At 41.7% G+C, this 16406-nt stretch overlaps 1 protein-coding gene across 5 annotated transcripts in view; it reads right to left on the bottom strand.

Moving 5' to 3' along the window:
- Window positions 1-16406, bottom strand: part of ppp1r9a (protein phosphatase 1, regulatory subunit 9A) — a 67733-nt gene that overhangs the window by 14836 nt on the left and 36491 nt on the right. For all 5 annotated transcript variants that reach the window (XM_050035001.1, XM_050035000.1, XM_050035002.1 and 2 more), the window contains exons 6-9: window positions 14619-14754; window positions 6021-6173; window positions 1484-1537; window positions 461-690 (exon numbers count right to left, since the gene is read on the bottom strand). In XM_050035001.1, coding sequence (XP_049890958.1) covers window positions 461-690; window positions 1484-1537; window positions 6021-6173; window positions 14619-14754 — 573 coding nt within the window. The remainder of the gene's footprint in view (window positions 1-460; window positions 691-1483; window positions 1538-6020; window positions 6174-14618; window positions 14755-16406) is intronic.

The following is a 16406-nucleotide window of genomic DNA, read 5'->3' as shown; positions in this document are numbered from 1 at the left end:
CAGAGCCTCTTTCAGCAAGTCCGATGCGACATGGGCAAAACTAAAAACAGCACAGTACACTTCAAATCAGTTTTTCCAAGGTCGTTCTCATCATGATGATGTACGTTTATGTGTTCATTTTTCTGATAAGTTGCTTTAAAAAGTGGGTGTGGCATCATGATTGACAGCTGTGTGTGTCAATCAGTGTGTTGCAGTTGGGTCGGACCAGTATACGGGTGGGAACTCAATGCCATGACTCCACTTCCTGATCACTACTGCGCAGACTCTGGCTCCAAATGATGGCACCAGCACAAAATGGTAGCAGCTGTATCTGGGATACAGTGAGGGCAAGTGGGGATGCATTGCCCATCTTCATATAAAGATATTAATTTGGCATTTTTTTAGGTCATATTCACAATATATTCCTCCCCCATTCCTCCATCACAGATAAGGATGTCCGGTTTAATCCAGGTTCACTCACTTCTGCTGGAAGTCTTTGATGAGTTTCTTGGCTTTGTTGTACTTCTTCTCCAGAGCTTGGTACTGAGCCTGCGCCTCCTTCAGGTGCTCGTTGACTGTGTGGCAGAGGGTCTGCGCTTCGATCCAGTAGCTCTCCAGCTTCAGCATCCTCTCCTTGTTCTCCTCGATGCTGGCCTTCAGCTGGCTCTTCTCCTTCTCCCAGCGCTGCTTCTCCCTCTCCACTGACGCCAGCTGAAAGGGGACAAAAACAGCTTTGGCTACTGAGTAAGAAATCCCAGACAATGTTTGTTTTTTAATTTAATTAAAAAAAAAAGATACCGTGGTTCGGAATAACAGCTTTCATATTTTATCTTGTACAGTTTGTCCCTCAAACCGAAGCATTAGTGGTTGTATTTTTACTGTCTGCAACTACATGAAAGCATGCAATGAGCAATGAGATTTTTAAAATTGGGAATGACATCAAACAAAGATGGTGTATGAGAAATGCTTCACAAAGACTCCTTTTACAACAAAGTCTGTACTGAGAGCACAAATTGCATCAATTCTCAGTAAAAGTGGAATCTACTCTCAATCTTAAAACATTTTTTAGGCACCGCTTCTCTGATTAGTTTAATCACATCAACTCTCAGCACATTAATTTGGGGATTAATCAAATGAGGCACTTAACATTTTACAGAGCATATCAATTATATCCTTCAGATGTGTACATAGGTAAACATACGCGCACAGAGCTTTGCAGAAAAAGAGGTACAGAAACAGAAACTCTAGCAGGTGCTTTAGTCAACATTTGCAGAGGCAACTATAGCACCGCTTACAAGAAGCATGATTAGATTCCTTAACAGCTTCTGTTTTACCAAAATAATCTGCTTCCTATTTCTAAAGAACAAAATCTATTCCTAAACCCCTGCCCCCGTGTTGCCCTGACACCAGTCCCACATCCATTTACAAATTGTTTGAACTCCCGGCAAACTTCCGTCACATGCACCCACAACCAGCCCTCGCACTGACAGTTTTAATCTCTTACCTTGTTTTTGAGCTTCTGGATCTCGGCCTCGGTCACTGTGTGTTTGATCTGGAGCTGTTGGAAGCAGAGGCGGAGAAAAGAGAGAAGATAGGAGAGAAAAAGAGAGGGCGGTCAGATAATCAAATGCATGGCTGCGCAGGCTCTCTTTGCTGTCGATACAGTGTGACGGACGGAGGCAGCCGACCCTGTCCTCCCCTGACAGCATCCCGGCGCCTGCACTGACACACACTCTCAGAGGAATGGGAAGGAGATGCAGGAGGTAGAGAAAGATAGTTTTAAAAAATTACTTAACATAGCAGTACATTTAAAAATTCATACATTATTCCAACAAGAAAAAAAAAGTCATGTCTAAAGCTGTTGAAATCTCAAGACAAAAAGGCGAGTGTACTTTCTGAAGTGTAAAATGTCAGATGGATGGAGCTGGAAATGGAGAGAGAGCGACAAAGGAGTTATGCATGGGAGCTGAGATGAGCAGTCATTTACAGGCAGACAGAGAAGCAGAGAGATCCTGACAGAGCAGACATAAAAGAGAAGAGGAGATGGCGGGAAAAGAAGTGGATATGGAACAAGAGATATGGAAATGGGAGCAAATAAGAGCTCTAGTAAGTGAGGCAGAAATAGAGAAAAAGGGAAGGAGGGACATTAGGAGCTATGGGAAAGTTTCAAGTATAACAATACTGACAATGACCGTACTCTCTCTCACCATTTGAAGTCTGATTTCTCTTTCACTTTAAAGGATAAGTTCACAAAAAAGCTGTCTTTAAAGGCGTAAAACCTGCACCCTATTGTTTCATGTTTTTGTATTGTGACCGGCGAAACAGGCAACAATATAATAACTCAGGGCAGGCGCGTCCCGTCGGTTTACATCAACTAAAAGTGCTTGTTTTGCCACCTACTGGCTAAGATTGCTATTATTGTTGTGTTAGCGCATTATGGAAAATGACTGAATAAAATGTTTCTCTGTATCGTTTGCTTGTTCCATTCTGTTTTGTGTCCAAATCTCATTCTGAAATCTCATGAGAGGTGACTTGTTGCATAAAGAAAATAGTGGAAATGTTAGTGTAAGTGACAGTTGGAGAGAGGAGTGCCGGTAAGATTTTCAATGTCATGGTTGAATATTAACTGATTTCAACAGTGCGAAAAAGTCTGCGAGATTTCAGAACGAGACTTCTCCTTTAGCAAGACTTGGACACAAAACAGACCGAAACAAGCGGAAGGTGCAGAACAATGTTTCACTTCTCTGTAGGTTATTTCTCATAATGATGTCAGAGCCTGTCAAGCACTTGTGAATGTTAATTTATGGGGCGCACCTGCCCCGAGTGGTCACACTGCAGCCTGTTTCTGCAGTGCTCTTCAACTCAACTCAACTCAACTCAACTCAACTCAACTCAACTCAAATCTATTTATAAAGCACATTTAAAAACAACTCACAGTGCTGTACAAAAAGAATAAAATGCTAAAAACGCATACATAACTGTCAGGTACACAGGTCACACCTTTAGGGACACAACACACACAGGCATGCGTCAGGGAAAACCACATCAGGGGGACTCAAACGCTAATGAATAAAAGTAGGTTTTGAGCCTGGACTAAAACGAGTCAATGGTGGGGGCAGATCTGATTGGGCAGGCGATGCTGTTCCACAGTTTGGGGGCAGACACAGCAAAGGCACGATCACCCCTGAGCTTACATCTGGAGCGTGGGACAGCCAGGAGCCCCAGCTCAGCTGACCTGAGGGACCTGGGTATAGAATAGTAGGTTAGAAGGTCTGCGATGTAGGATGCCGCCAGACCATTAAGGGCTTTGTACACAAACAGGAGAACCTTAAAGTCTGAACTTTACAGGCAGCCAGTGGAGAGAGGCCAAAACAGGTGTGATATTGTCTCTCCTCCGGGTTCCTGTGAGGAGTCTGGCAGCGGCGTTCTGAACCAGCTGGAGACGGGACAGAGAGGACTGACTGATACCAGTGTACAGAGAGTTACAGTAACGGGAGGAGATGAGAGCGTGGTTGACTGTGTCCAGGTCTTTGAGGGAGAGAGATAGCTTGATTTTGGAAATGGTGAGGAGTTGGCTTTTACTGCTGCATTTATTTATTTATAAAAATTAAAGGCGGGGTCAAATATCACACCAAGATTTTTGACATGGGATTAGAAAGGCTGGACCAATTTTTTTTTAAAAAAAACCTGTTGCTCCCAAACCTACAAATCACTTAGACACAAAAACCTGGGAATACAGGATCCAAGTTGAAAAATATCAGAGCTCCCCTTTAAACAATAGCCCACGTGTTTATTGATTACAACACTTTTTGCTCCCTTCTTAATTTGCCTCTAATGTAAGAGCTGGGGGACAAAAGTTTATCGCAAGTTGGGGCGTCGGTGGCTTAGTGGTAGAGCAGGCGCCCCATGTACAAGGCTGTTGCCGCAGCGGCCCGGGTTCGAGTCCAGCCTGTGGCCCTTTGCTGCATGTCATCCCCCCTCTCTCTGCCCCTTTCACACTTAACTGTCCTGTCCATTAAAGGCAAAAAAATGCCCAAAAAAATCTTAAAAAAAAAAAAAAAAAGTTTATCGCAAGTTATTATAAGGCTTCAAGAGTCTGAATTAGACAAATTAGGTGGGTGTCTTCTAAAGTTACAGTCTTTTTAGTGCCAAATGCCTGCCTTGTGTTACTATCCCTCCACTGCAGCTCAGCATAGACACACTGTCAGGGGAAACAAAGAACAAATCCATCCCAGTAGACTGTAACTTCGGAAGATACCCACTTGATTTAATTCAATCAGACTGCTAAAGCTTCATATTAAATTTAAATCACAGTGAGGACAGGCTGCCCCCCATCACCACCACTGGAAGAACATCAGGAGAGCATCTTTAATGTCCAGAAATGATTACAGCAAACAAAAACTGTTTCAGTCAGGCAATCAAAGTACATATGGGCATGTCAGACATTAAAAAAGGAAACCTATCCTTTATTACCACGTAAGGAAATTCACATTTGGACCATAATTTTATTCACAACATAACAAAGCAACACGGATTATCTTAAACAATTTCCTCACAGCTCAGAGAGACATCTTCGGTATCTTTTCACTTATCTTGACATCCTGATTAGACATTTTAACAATGTTCAGCTGTGCAGTGGGGCTATATGGAGATTGAGCAATGACTCATGAAATTGCGTCAAAGTGTAAATCTGAAATTTGGTTAAATGCTCGGAAAATCTGTGCTCAACATACATACCATATTAAAGTCAGTGCATGTCATGAGCCTGATTATGTTAATATCATTTTAATTTAAATTTACATCTGCTGTTTCTACTGTGGGTGGGTTCAATGTCTTTCTGAGGTGAGCTGACGAAGACTGGGATTTAAAGAGAGTATTTAGTGATGTGTGTGTGTGTGCCCAGAAGAGTATGAGTAAATCAGTCAATACGTCTGTGTTGACTGAGGCATTATTAATTACTCTTGGCTCCGAAGCATAAGTCAAAACATCATCAAAAAGTAAATGGACTTGAGCAGCAGCCTGGCAGGGAACATTATTTTAAAAGAGGACGTTAAGAGGATAAAAAAGAGATTTTTTTGTGTGAACTACACAAGCACTATGTTTTAAGGCTTATTTCCCACCGCATGGATTCTTTTTTCCTTGAGTGTGTAAAAGGCAGCAAAGAAAAAAAAAAGAAGAAGTGAGAAATGGTAGCGGCCTTTAAATGAAAAAGGTAAAAACTACACTCTGGGTGACAGAGGTCAACCTGCAGAGAAAATGAGGAAATAGAACAAATGTATACATCCTGTGACCAGGGATTGCATTATAGTTTCACTCGATATCCCCATGAGGTGCCTGCAGTGCAGCTGAAGCCATTTGTTAAGTGTGTCATACAGCTATTCTGGCGGTCTACAGAAAGGCTCAAGCGATGCCAAAAACAGCGCTGGAGTGCTCAATCAATATTAGCGGCTTCTCGGCAGCATAAAAAAAAACAGAAACGTGTTAACAGCCAGTGAATTCATGTTCCGTTTTTATCGCTGTGGTTTTTAAGGTGAGTTCATTGAAAGCAATGGAGGCAAAAGTTCAACAAAATGTGCTTCTATTCTCAGAGGCCAGGCTTTTTAAGAGTTGCCAAGATCAGGATACAAATCGATTCAAATACAGGTTTAAAGTGTTAGCTCCCTCTTCTCATCTGTGGGTTTTAACTAAACATGGATAATTAGAGATGTAATGAGCATAGGTCTTACATCGCTTTTGTATTCACGCTCTAATCATCCAGATTAGGAATTAGAGAGAGTAAGCGGATCTTAGATCTCGACAAAAGAATATAACTCTGCCAAGTAAAGCAGGAGTGCTAGACTCCATTGTGTTGGTATCTTTTGTTGTTTAATTGAATTACCTTCTTTTCTGTGGGTATGTTATTCTAGTGAGTGTGTGGGTGTATTTATTCTTTGAAATGTATTCTTCAAAGCACTGACAGGGAAAAATGTGGTGGGCTCCCATTATCATCACATATTCAAGAGTAGGGATTAAACTACAGATGAGAAAGTATCTGAGTTTACCTCTCTGAACTTCTGGTAGAGTTTAGTGGCGTCCAGCTCCGAGGGAGACAAGATGTCCTCCGATTCTGGCAAGTCAAAAACCTCGATGCTCTTGTCCTCGCCTGCCACCGTTGTCCCTGCCTCCTCGTCGTCTGTGGCGTACTCTCCTGTCTGCTGTAACAGGAAATGCAAAGTCAGTCGAGTAGTCTGTGTTTCTGCAGCTACACTTCATACAAACAGCACAGTGCACAGATGTAAGTCTAGTTTCATCTAGTTTCTCTTGTATGTCCTATTACAGGTAGCCGGACATGACAGTCGTACCTGCTGTTTTTGTAAAATACCAACAAAATATTAACATGTAATTTTGTATGAAAATATAAAATACTGTAAAGAAGTTGTGCAAATTCAGTAAGAAAATGTGTGATAACTGGCTACCATCTTTGTTTGGATTAGGATGCAACCACTGTGATGTCACTGGTCACTGTTACTGGTTTGTGGACTCCTGTTTTCAGCATTTGGGCCATCGCCATCTTGGTTTTTGGAGCCAGCAGTGACCATATTTGGATGAGTGTAAGGTGGATCTGACTGAGAGCCGGAGGACACTATGCCTCAGTGAGTGTAGCCTATATAAAAATGGACGGCATGACGGATGCCCAAAAGTGAAGCCAAAATATCTTGATCGCCCCCTGGTGGCTGGCTGCAGTATAGGTCAAAAACCTGCTCCGTCTGTGTTAGCAGATGGGACATGGGCCAGACTAAAAAATCAAACTGGGTCAGATGGGAGTATGGACGGGAACTCGATACCACAGCTCCACTTCCTGATTCCTCGTGCACAGACTCTTGCTGTGTCTCAAATCGTGTTAGTACACTTCTATGTAGTATACTATGTGCACTATGTACTTATTGGCGTAGTGCACAAATTTCGACAGGGTAGTGTTGTCTCAAACCAAACACTGCCGTTGTGCACTTACTGGAAATGACGATCACAAATTAGCTAGTTAGCAAACTAGCATTAGCATTTGCGTTATCGTTTGCAGTACCAAATCATTAAAGACTGCTAAATTAACCCAATAAACATACTGCTGGCTTATACTCGACAACACTATAGTGGTGCTTAGTGCAAAAACACATGTATTTGTACAATGCAGCGACGGTAATGGTCTGAACTGAACAACCACCCAGCATCTGTTACCTCCCTCTTTCTGTCTGTCTTCTTTCATCTGTCTTACCTCCCATCTCTCCTCAAAGCCACACCAGTCAGAGTGCATAATATTGCATGTCATGCAATTCCAGAAACTCCTACCCATTTCTACCTCATGCCATCCTTTTTTCCCTCCACTTTCTATTTTGCATAAGTAGCCTAATGCTATTTTAATGCTAAGAGTTATATAAGATTTAGGTAACCCATTTAGCTGGCCAAAAGTTTGTCAAAAATAAACTGGCTTGACAGCCTGGTCGGCCATGAGTGTCATTTCTATAAAAATAAGCCAGAGGATAAGTTGTACTGGACAAATCTGAGTGTCACTTTTTATTATTTTTAGACATTAGTCACCATCTCGCCTCATGTGATAAGACATTGCTTGTTCAAACTTATGAGGATTGAGAGCGTAATAGTGTCTCTACCTTATGGAGCTAATTGAAGATGTTAGTGATTTCTGGGATTTACAAAAAAAATCTCTTCTAAGTCACTATTTGTCGACGATTTGTGGAGTGACATTAATGCAGGCCATTACGCTGCATGTATTCCAGGCAGTTTTTCTTTTCTCCCATTCGCAAAATACTGTATAATGAATGTTGGCATTGGCCATTAGGCATTGGATCTAAGTGGATCGGTTGATTCACTCTTTGGCTGATGACCAACAGAGCCTCATATTTCCATTGCAGCTATTACTGTATGTTAAAACATCTGTCCCCTATCCTATCCTATCCTATCCTATCCTATCCTATCCAGCTTTCTCTTTTCCTATCAGTCAAGTTGATAATAGGTTTTATTATCAACGTGTAAATATTCAAAAAAGATAAGTACAAATTAATTGCTTTACAGTGAAGACAATTAAAGTATCCCTCATCTATTCTGCACTTCAATTCTTCTATTACTTTGTCTTTCTCTATATCTCTATCTTGTCTGGTCTATCTAAAATCTATCTCTACCTCGTTACACATGTAGAACACACACACACACACAGTCTCATCTCCTCTCTCATCATCTTGGCCTATATCTCCTCATCTCGTTTCCTGCACTTCCCTCCATCTATCTCCCACCCAGATAACACAGCTCGGTCCTGATTTGTTTGCATGCATGGCCGACATAGAGTTCCATTTCCATAATAGGCTAGCTTGTTGCCATGGTACCAGCATCCTACATTAAGGTCCCATTCACTGAAGGTGGAGTTAACCATTGAACACATGGCAGGGCAGTCAAACACCAATTTGCATATGATAAATGCTTCACCTCCCACCACATGCATGAGGAATCAGGCGGAGAGGAGGGGACGATTTAAGAAGAAATGTTGCTGTTGTTTAGAGGGTGCTCAGCACGCCATGATCTGCACTATGAATGTCTGATATGAGTGTGATGTTGGCATAATGACTGTCACTCACCGGAGAAAACAGCAATGACTGCTTCTTTGACTGGAGGAAGAGTGCACTTGCGCCACTGTGCACAGTTTTGTCTTAGTGTGTGTATGTGTGTGTGAGAGAGACTGCGTATGCACTGATATAATTGTACTGTATATGAAATATTGTTCTATGGGGCCTAATGTTTTAATATAATTACCTAAAGTTGTAAAAAATAACTGATCAAGGCAGCAGGGGACCAGCAACTCCTGTGTTCTGCAATGTAAAATGACTGTTTTTGTCAAAGCAGTCTGGTGGCTTTGAAGAGAGCATAGATAACAGCTTCAGAAAGGGCTGTCCGACGGCAGATAAAGCGGTAAAAGTATTTTAAATATAGCGTAAACTTAAACTGATATAGCTTGTTTTTAGGTGGCTAAATATGCTTGATTGATTACCCAGCTGAAGCCGTTATATTGCTCTCTTCAAAGCCACCAGACTCCTTTGACAAAACACTAATTTTACCTCACACACCACGGGAGTTGCTGGTCTACTGCTGTTTAAATTGATTGTTTTTTGTGCTATTGTGTGACTTGTTCTGACCACGGATAACAGCACTGGGTTACATCACATAACATTAGCTACAGTAGCTGTATGGGTAGTTGCAAGAGGCAACTGCCCGGGCTGAAAATGGAAGTGCTGAAACTGCAGTTCTTCTAGTTGACACTTGAGGCTGGCTTCAAAAGTGAGTTAATCCCAGAAGACCACCACCTTAAAATGCCCAACTTCACAGCAGAAATAAACATGTTTACAACCTGGTGCAAAAAAACGTTTTTGGTCTCTGTGGCTAATTTGTAGTGACAACTTGCCCGAGTAATGTTCCATAGATTTTCATCAGTGATGGTGGTTGTTCAAGAATGAAGACCCCAACTCCCATGATCCCTCACTACTTCATGACATCACCAAAATTTATATTATTTTGTTTTTGTGACCTCTAGCGGCAGAAATCACATACTTTGCATTCAAGTCAATAAACTAAAAAAACAATGTTAATAGTTAGCAGTTTACAAATTGTATGTACCATTCACATCAACATTTAAGTCGTCATTACAAATGGGAAGCTCAGTTCTTTTGTGAAAGCTCATATATGTCTGAATTGGCACTAAATTGGTGTATTATTGGTGCAATAGTACAGTGGATAAGCCCTCACATTGTAACAACTGTGCAGTTTATAAGAAAAGCATGACATAGCGTCATTAATATTTACCATAAGGTTTATTTTAACTTGAGCATTCGTAGGGCACATGTACAAAGGTGAACTGTCTTTCACGCCTCTTTAACAAATCTACATAACTTGCTTACAATGGTGTTCCTTTTGAATGTGTCCTCTGTATATTTAATAACTCTGCAAACACAGCATCTTCCTGCCTAACAATAGTCTTTAACTCGACAACTTTAAATACGTTACACCACAGGTAAACACCCACATCGTCAACATACAATAACTTCCCTTCCCTTTTAGAGCCAGCTGGAAAAAATCTCCAACAGCAACCACACTTGATCTGCCTTTATCTGCAATGAATATATGTCATCAGTTAATGATTAACTATGAATATCTAATAAATTATTAACATTTGCTGATTACTGTATTTGGCATGCTACTGATCTTTTCCCCACACAAAGGTGTGTGGGGTAATTTCACGTCTGTGCCAAGTGTATTATGAATAACTGAAGCATGTCAATTGTGTGCAATGGCAGTCGGAACAGTGAACAATACACAAATGTCCTCAGGGTAACAACACAGTGTCAATAGTAACCTCGCTGCCTCATACAGTAGCACTCTGATTACATAGTTCTTTCCTGTACCTGAACCACCTGTTATAAAAACCATAAAATAGGTCCACATTTTTACCACAGATCTTCATTTTATTGAGCTCTGGCGAACTCAGAAGCATTACCAAATTAATAGCCACCCCGAAATAAGTTGGAAATGACACTGTAAATGTTTTTCTACACAGTTTGGTGTCAAATTTAATGCATTTGAACATCAGACCCAGTGAACTGGTGGCCATCTTGGATTTGACCTCTCATGGCGCTCAGAGGTCAGATCCAACGTCCCTACACATCTGAAAATAAACATCATGGTGTGCACTTTGTAGAAATTTCATGCTGTTCTCATAAAATGCACAATTGTTGTGGTTATCCACTAATGAATGCCTTACATCAGCCAAAATCCAATGTTCAAGAATATGAAACCCAAGTCACACTAACAATTCTGCAAACGGTCTGTACCATTTATTCTGTATGATGTAAACATGGTATGTGTGTGTGTGTTAACGCGTCTTCCCGTTGGCGCTGACATGAATAGATCTGTCAGCACAGTGATGCAAATCAGATGCTTTTATTCACTCTTGATTGATGTGTTACTTTTTGTTGACTTCAGTTAAACAATGTGCTTTTTATTCTGTTTATTAACATTTGTTTCTACTGTACATAATTGGGGGAAAGAAAAAGCAAGTATCTGTGTCAAGAGCAGCAACTAATAATTATTGTCATGAATGACTACTGTGTAGACTATTACTGTTTATAAAACATTATAAAACACGAAAATGGCAACCGCAATCTCCCAGAGCCCAAGGCGATGTCTTCAAATTGCTTGTTTTGTCCAAATAACAGATTCCAATTATTTTAATTTACAACCACGTCAGAAAAGTAGCAATAAAAGTGAATATGAGAACTTAGTCTTACATATTTTCTAGCATGTGTCTCTCTCTCCATGCTTTTTCCATGCGTGTGGTCACAATTAACTGCTGACAGATGGCCACGCATGTGTGTTAGATTACACATAATCAAACACACCAATGGGCTGACATGTGTGTGATATCTATTTCTAACTGGAGGAGCGTCCCTCCCTCTTGGGAAAAAAGCCCCAGCACCAATAAAGAGCTGTCTGTCAGATCAACCCAGGCAGCACTCAAGAGTGAGAAATAACCCCCCCGGTGAGAACTCGTTCTAATATTTATAGAGATATTAATATTGATGAGTTCCTTTTATTGCCCCATAGATCTCTGTAATGGTTTTGTAACTGTTTACCCTATCGGCGGTGACGTAGGGAGTTATGGATGACTTGGTGCTTGGCAGAGACAGATTTCAAGTGTATTTTTACAGCCGGTAGTAATCTATGTATGGATTAACAACATTAATACAATCACCATCCTTATTTTTATGTCTTCTTCCAGGGGATCTGTGGCACAGGGTGTTTCTTCAATAAAGTTGCTCTCTTGCTGCTAAGTTTACTTTTATTTTCATTATACACTCCAGATCTTAAAGTATGACGGACAGCAGGGTTTCTTGCGTGCTTAATGTAACAGAGTGTAAAATTCAGGGGGAGTTAGTCGCATGTAGCAGTGAGTATCGCACATTACAACCAGCTAGAATTCCTTCAGTGTTCACTGTCTGTGAAGATTCTCAGTCATCCAGGTCATGCAGGGGTGATGAGACAACAAGGGAGGCTGAACTTCTCCTAAAATTTCATAGAAGAAATGGTCAAATATGCACTATTGAATTTACATTAAAATACGAATTTACATTGCATTAAACATGCGCTAGGATGCGTTTCACATCATGACTATGATGTTCAAACGTCAGCTGTTAATCACCAGTTTTCAAACGCGACCTCCCTGTCATACATTCCCGTGTCAGCATGGTGGACGCGGAGCCTCCAAGCATTCCTATGAGACAGCGCTGAGCAGGTTTTTTTCATGCAGCAAAGCGAGACGGTCATAGGATAAATGCGACAAAATCGTCACTTCCAGGGAGGCTCAGCTTCCCTGGGACCTAATGGAGCAGTGGGGAGGCTCAGCTTCCCTGGGACCTAATGGAGCAGTGGGCGGGAGAGGACGCTCGGTGTCTGCAGGATGATTGGAGGAATTGTCTAAAAGGCTGAACCCCTTTGTGATTGACAGTGCTTTGGAAATACACACTGGCATCGGCGAGTGGAGTCTTCTGACAGAGTGCCGCCCGGAGTTCCTTATTTCCATAAGCCATATAGCTCATTTTCACCGTTTTAGACACAGTTCAGGTATTTAACCCCATCTGAAAATCTTTAAGGTGTGTTTTGCTGTGGTTCTATGGCATGAGTGTGGTTGAAAAACGGCTTCAATTAAATGTTCCTTTTATAAGTTACTGCCTCGCTACAATATGACAAATTTTATGATGTAAACTTAAAGTGAGTTCCCCTGTTTGAAAGACCAGCAGCCGCCACTGAGGTCATGGTAATCAAAAGTGCTCTATCGTAGGCAACTGGACTCGCTTGCATTTCTTGAAGATGTTTTGCCTCTCATCCAAGAAGCGTCTTCAGTTCTAAATGACTGGTGCAGAGTCGCAGGCTCTATACTGTGTGTCAACACACATGATGGCCAGGTGGGTCAACAATTCACATGTGACCTCTACAATACTGTAAGGGTTCACACCCACACTGAGTTCAAAGCCTGCGACTCCGCACCAGTCAGTTAGAACTGAAGAAGCATCTTGGATGAGAAGCGAAACGTCTTCAAGAAACGCAAGCAAGTTCAGTGTTATCTTCCTCTCCAAAACAAACAGACCCAGTGATTTAGACTAAACAAAAAACTCCCACTGAATCAAGCAGTTTGACATTACACACCAGTGTTTCTCCAACACTATTTGGTACATTGCAGATGGGCTGCTAATGTGTGCTCTCAGATGTTCAGGAAATTGTTACCAGGAGCTGAATTATCCACAGAGATCTCTTCTTCTCCAAAACTAATGGACCTGGTGATGTAAACTGGGAAAAACACTGAATAAAGCACTTCCATGTTAAAAAAAATCAGTGTTTTCCCTGTGCTCTTGTCACAGAGGGGCTGCTAAATACAGTGGCTGATGTGAAAACCTGAATGGCCCTATCTAGAGCCAGTGTTTAGTCTGTCTGTTTTGGACCACTGTAGAATTACGGCAGTGCAACACTGCAATCTCCATAGACAAGGACCTGCTTCCTCCCCTTGTGAATATAATCCACTCATTCTAATGTGAATAAAACACAACGATTCCTATTTTCAGGTCATTAGACACAAATGAAAATGTGCTTATTATGTGAAATCCTACACACTGGACCTTTAAATCGGACTCTGCCCAGTGATGCTTTCGTTTACGGCTGAATCCTCAGCTCTCTGTAGGAGCTTTAATAGGAGCTGACAGTGTTACATGTGTATGAGGCTGTGATTATGGGAGCACTGGAATCAGCTTCTGGGGGCCTGGTGAGGAGTTTCTTATGCATGACGGCTCTCAGTCCACCAGGAAATGAAATACTTCAAACAACACTGATGAAGACAGCGAAAGAGGAGGAAAGAAATGCTCCAGTGAGTGTGTGTGTCTGCATGTAAATCCACGCATGAGTGCAGCTGTTCCTGTGTGTAAGCCAGGGTGCACTATGCATTGATTTATGCTCCTTTAGTGTGTGATTACATGTGTATATACAGTGCGAGTGTGTCTACAGGCATGTGTGTCTCCAGGGCACACACATACGCACATAGCATGAGTTGCACGGCCATGAGCTCAGTGTCTGGTGGATTAAACGTGCTGTGAGTAAGCAGCGGAGAGGGGGAAACGCTGAGTGATGCTTTCTAGGACTGAGGCTCACATGGCATCCTCTTAGTGTGTGTGTGTCTGCGAGAGAAGAGCGTTTTGTGTGCCAGCATCAAAGCCCACTGTCAGTCAGTTTTATGGAGTTAATAAGCTAAAACTTCAAGTCAGCTGTCATGACAAGAGAGCTGATTTACATTAAGTGACAACTAGAAGCCTCAATCTTCTAATATAGAGTCATGTGTAAGAGCTGTGTACTGACAGCGGATGAACTTCAAACAAATGTAGATATAATGAGCTTTATTTATATGAGATAATGTTGCTTTTACTAAAGAGGGCAGCTTACCCTGTGTGCAAACTGGATATATTTTAACATTCACACTCTAGCATACATAATCTCTTATGTTTGTGTGCATAATCAAGGCTATAGCAACTTGTATAGAGACCAGGGTTGTGTGTGGTCATTACCTCGTCATCATCAGCGTCATAGTGGGCGTACTGCTGCTCCAACAGCTCTCTCTGCCTCCTCTCTTGCTCCAGGGTCTGCTGGATGAGCGTGGCCACCTCACTCTGCTGACCCGGACGCTCTCGGCCAATCACAAACCTGCAACGACACGCCCTGTTATAGACAGTCCTGTCAACAGACACACAGAGCTGGCTAGCCTGTGATTACACAACAAAAACTACATTTACATGAGAATTTTCAATTAATGAATAACCAATAATGTTGTAAGTATAGTTGTGGAAAATATTAATTACATGTCTTTAGGCTGCATTTTAGTGTCAATAGCTCCTCCTTTTTCCCCCCAAAAAATTGCCTCTATAGTAAAGGGTTAAAATAGGAAGTGAATGGGCTTATGGGAAATGTAGTCTCTGATAAATGCTAGTATAAAAAATATCACAAATTCTAAAGGATCTCCCATTTGTTTAAGGCAACGATTAATCTTATAATGTCAAAAATAAGTTTAAAAATATGACAGATAACTTTATTTTTATCAACATGATTTTTTGAAGACATGCAGAGTCACTGCACATTACACCTGATGGTATTTCCTTTTTAAGGCACATATAAGCATATTTACTGAATTTCTGCTCCAATTTCTTGTGTCTTTTTCTCGTGGTGTGTATCTATACAGTGAACTGACCACAGCAGTCACTGTGTGAGGGCAGCAGAGGCCCACAGCCACAAAGCAATGACAGCGATATCTGCTGACGTATCAGGGCAGGGCGGGGAGACGGGACACACATAATAATATGAGAAGACAGTCAGCTCAGCCAGGCAGCCTGTTATTAGCCTGGCAGTGAACTAAATGGAGAAAGCCACAGGCTGTGCCTCCGAGCTACTGACGACTAGCTACAGCAGTCACACATGGGACCTACCAACAACACATATCACATTAACATGTAGACAAAGTGAGAAAAAAAGGAGAAAGAGCACAAATGCAGTTGTATGCCTCTGCCAACCAGTCAAGTTACAGTTTACATTCACGCCTGTTCAGACTCATATGTAGCCACAATGCTGCAAAGAAGCTGTAACGTGCATTCCTCACACACATCTTCAGCACAGAGGATCAATACAATCAGTACAGTTTCAAGGTGGACACTCAGGATTAGTGTCACCACTTTAGTGTCAGACCAAATGTCTCCCTTTCTGTTCCTGAGATATGACATGCAATCTCAGAACCCATCGGCTATCATCTGATGATGCTAAAACCTCTGGGGTGTGAGGGCTGATCTGAAGTAGCTAGTGTGTATCAGGGCTAAGACTTCCTCCGCTGAGCGCCAGTCATTTCAGCTGACCTTTATACGCAGATATCTGCATGTGAATGTAGGAGAATATTAACAAAGCTAATGAAAGCTACCTTGTTGTCAGACAAAGCCGATGGGTGCTTCCGGCCACAACTGTTGCCGGTGTGAGGCACAAAAGTTTGTCCCAAATATAACCTGCCTCCCTGATAAATTGAGTGTGTGTTATATTTGTCGTATGATGGGGCAAAGAAGGATATAGTCATCTTAGATTGAAGAGCAAATAGTTTACATAACCATAAATAAATGATTTACTCTTACCTCCATTATTACTGTTAACCCAGCAGAGACCCTGTAACTGTGTGTGTGTTAAGGGTTCCTATCTACTGTACATGTACATATAAGTGTGTTAGATAAGTGTGTTACAGTGAGGGAGAGAAACAGACAGAAGGAGAGAGAGAGAGAGTGGATTCGAGATAGGGCCTAATCAAGTGAATTCAGCTCCCCAGA

This window comes from Epinephelus moara, chromosome 22 (genome assembly GCF_006386435.1).
Source record: "Epinephelus moara isolate mb chromosome 22, YSFRI_EMoa_1.0, whole genome shotgun sequence".
In the NCBI taxonomy this organism is placed as follows: Eukaryota; Metazoa; Chordata; class Actinopteri; order Perciformes; family Serranidae; genus Epinephelus; species Epinephelus moara.
This window is presented reverse-complemented; position numbering and strand designations above follow the sequence as displayed.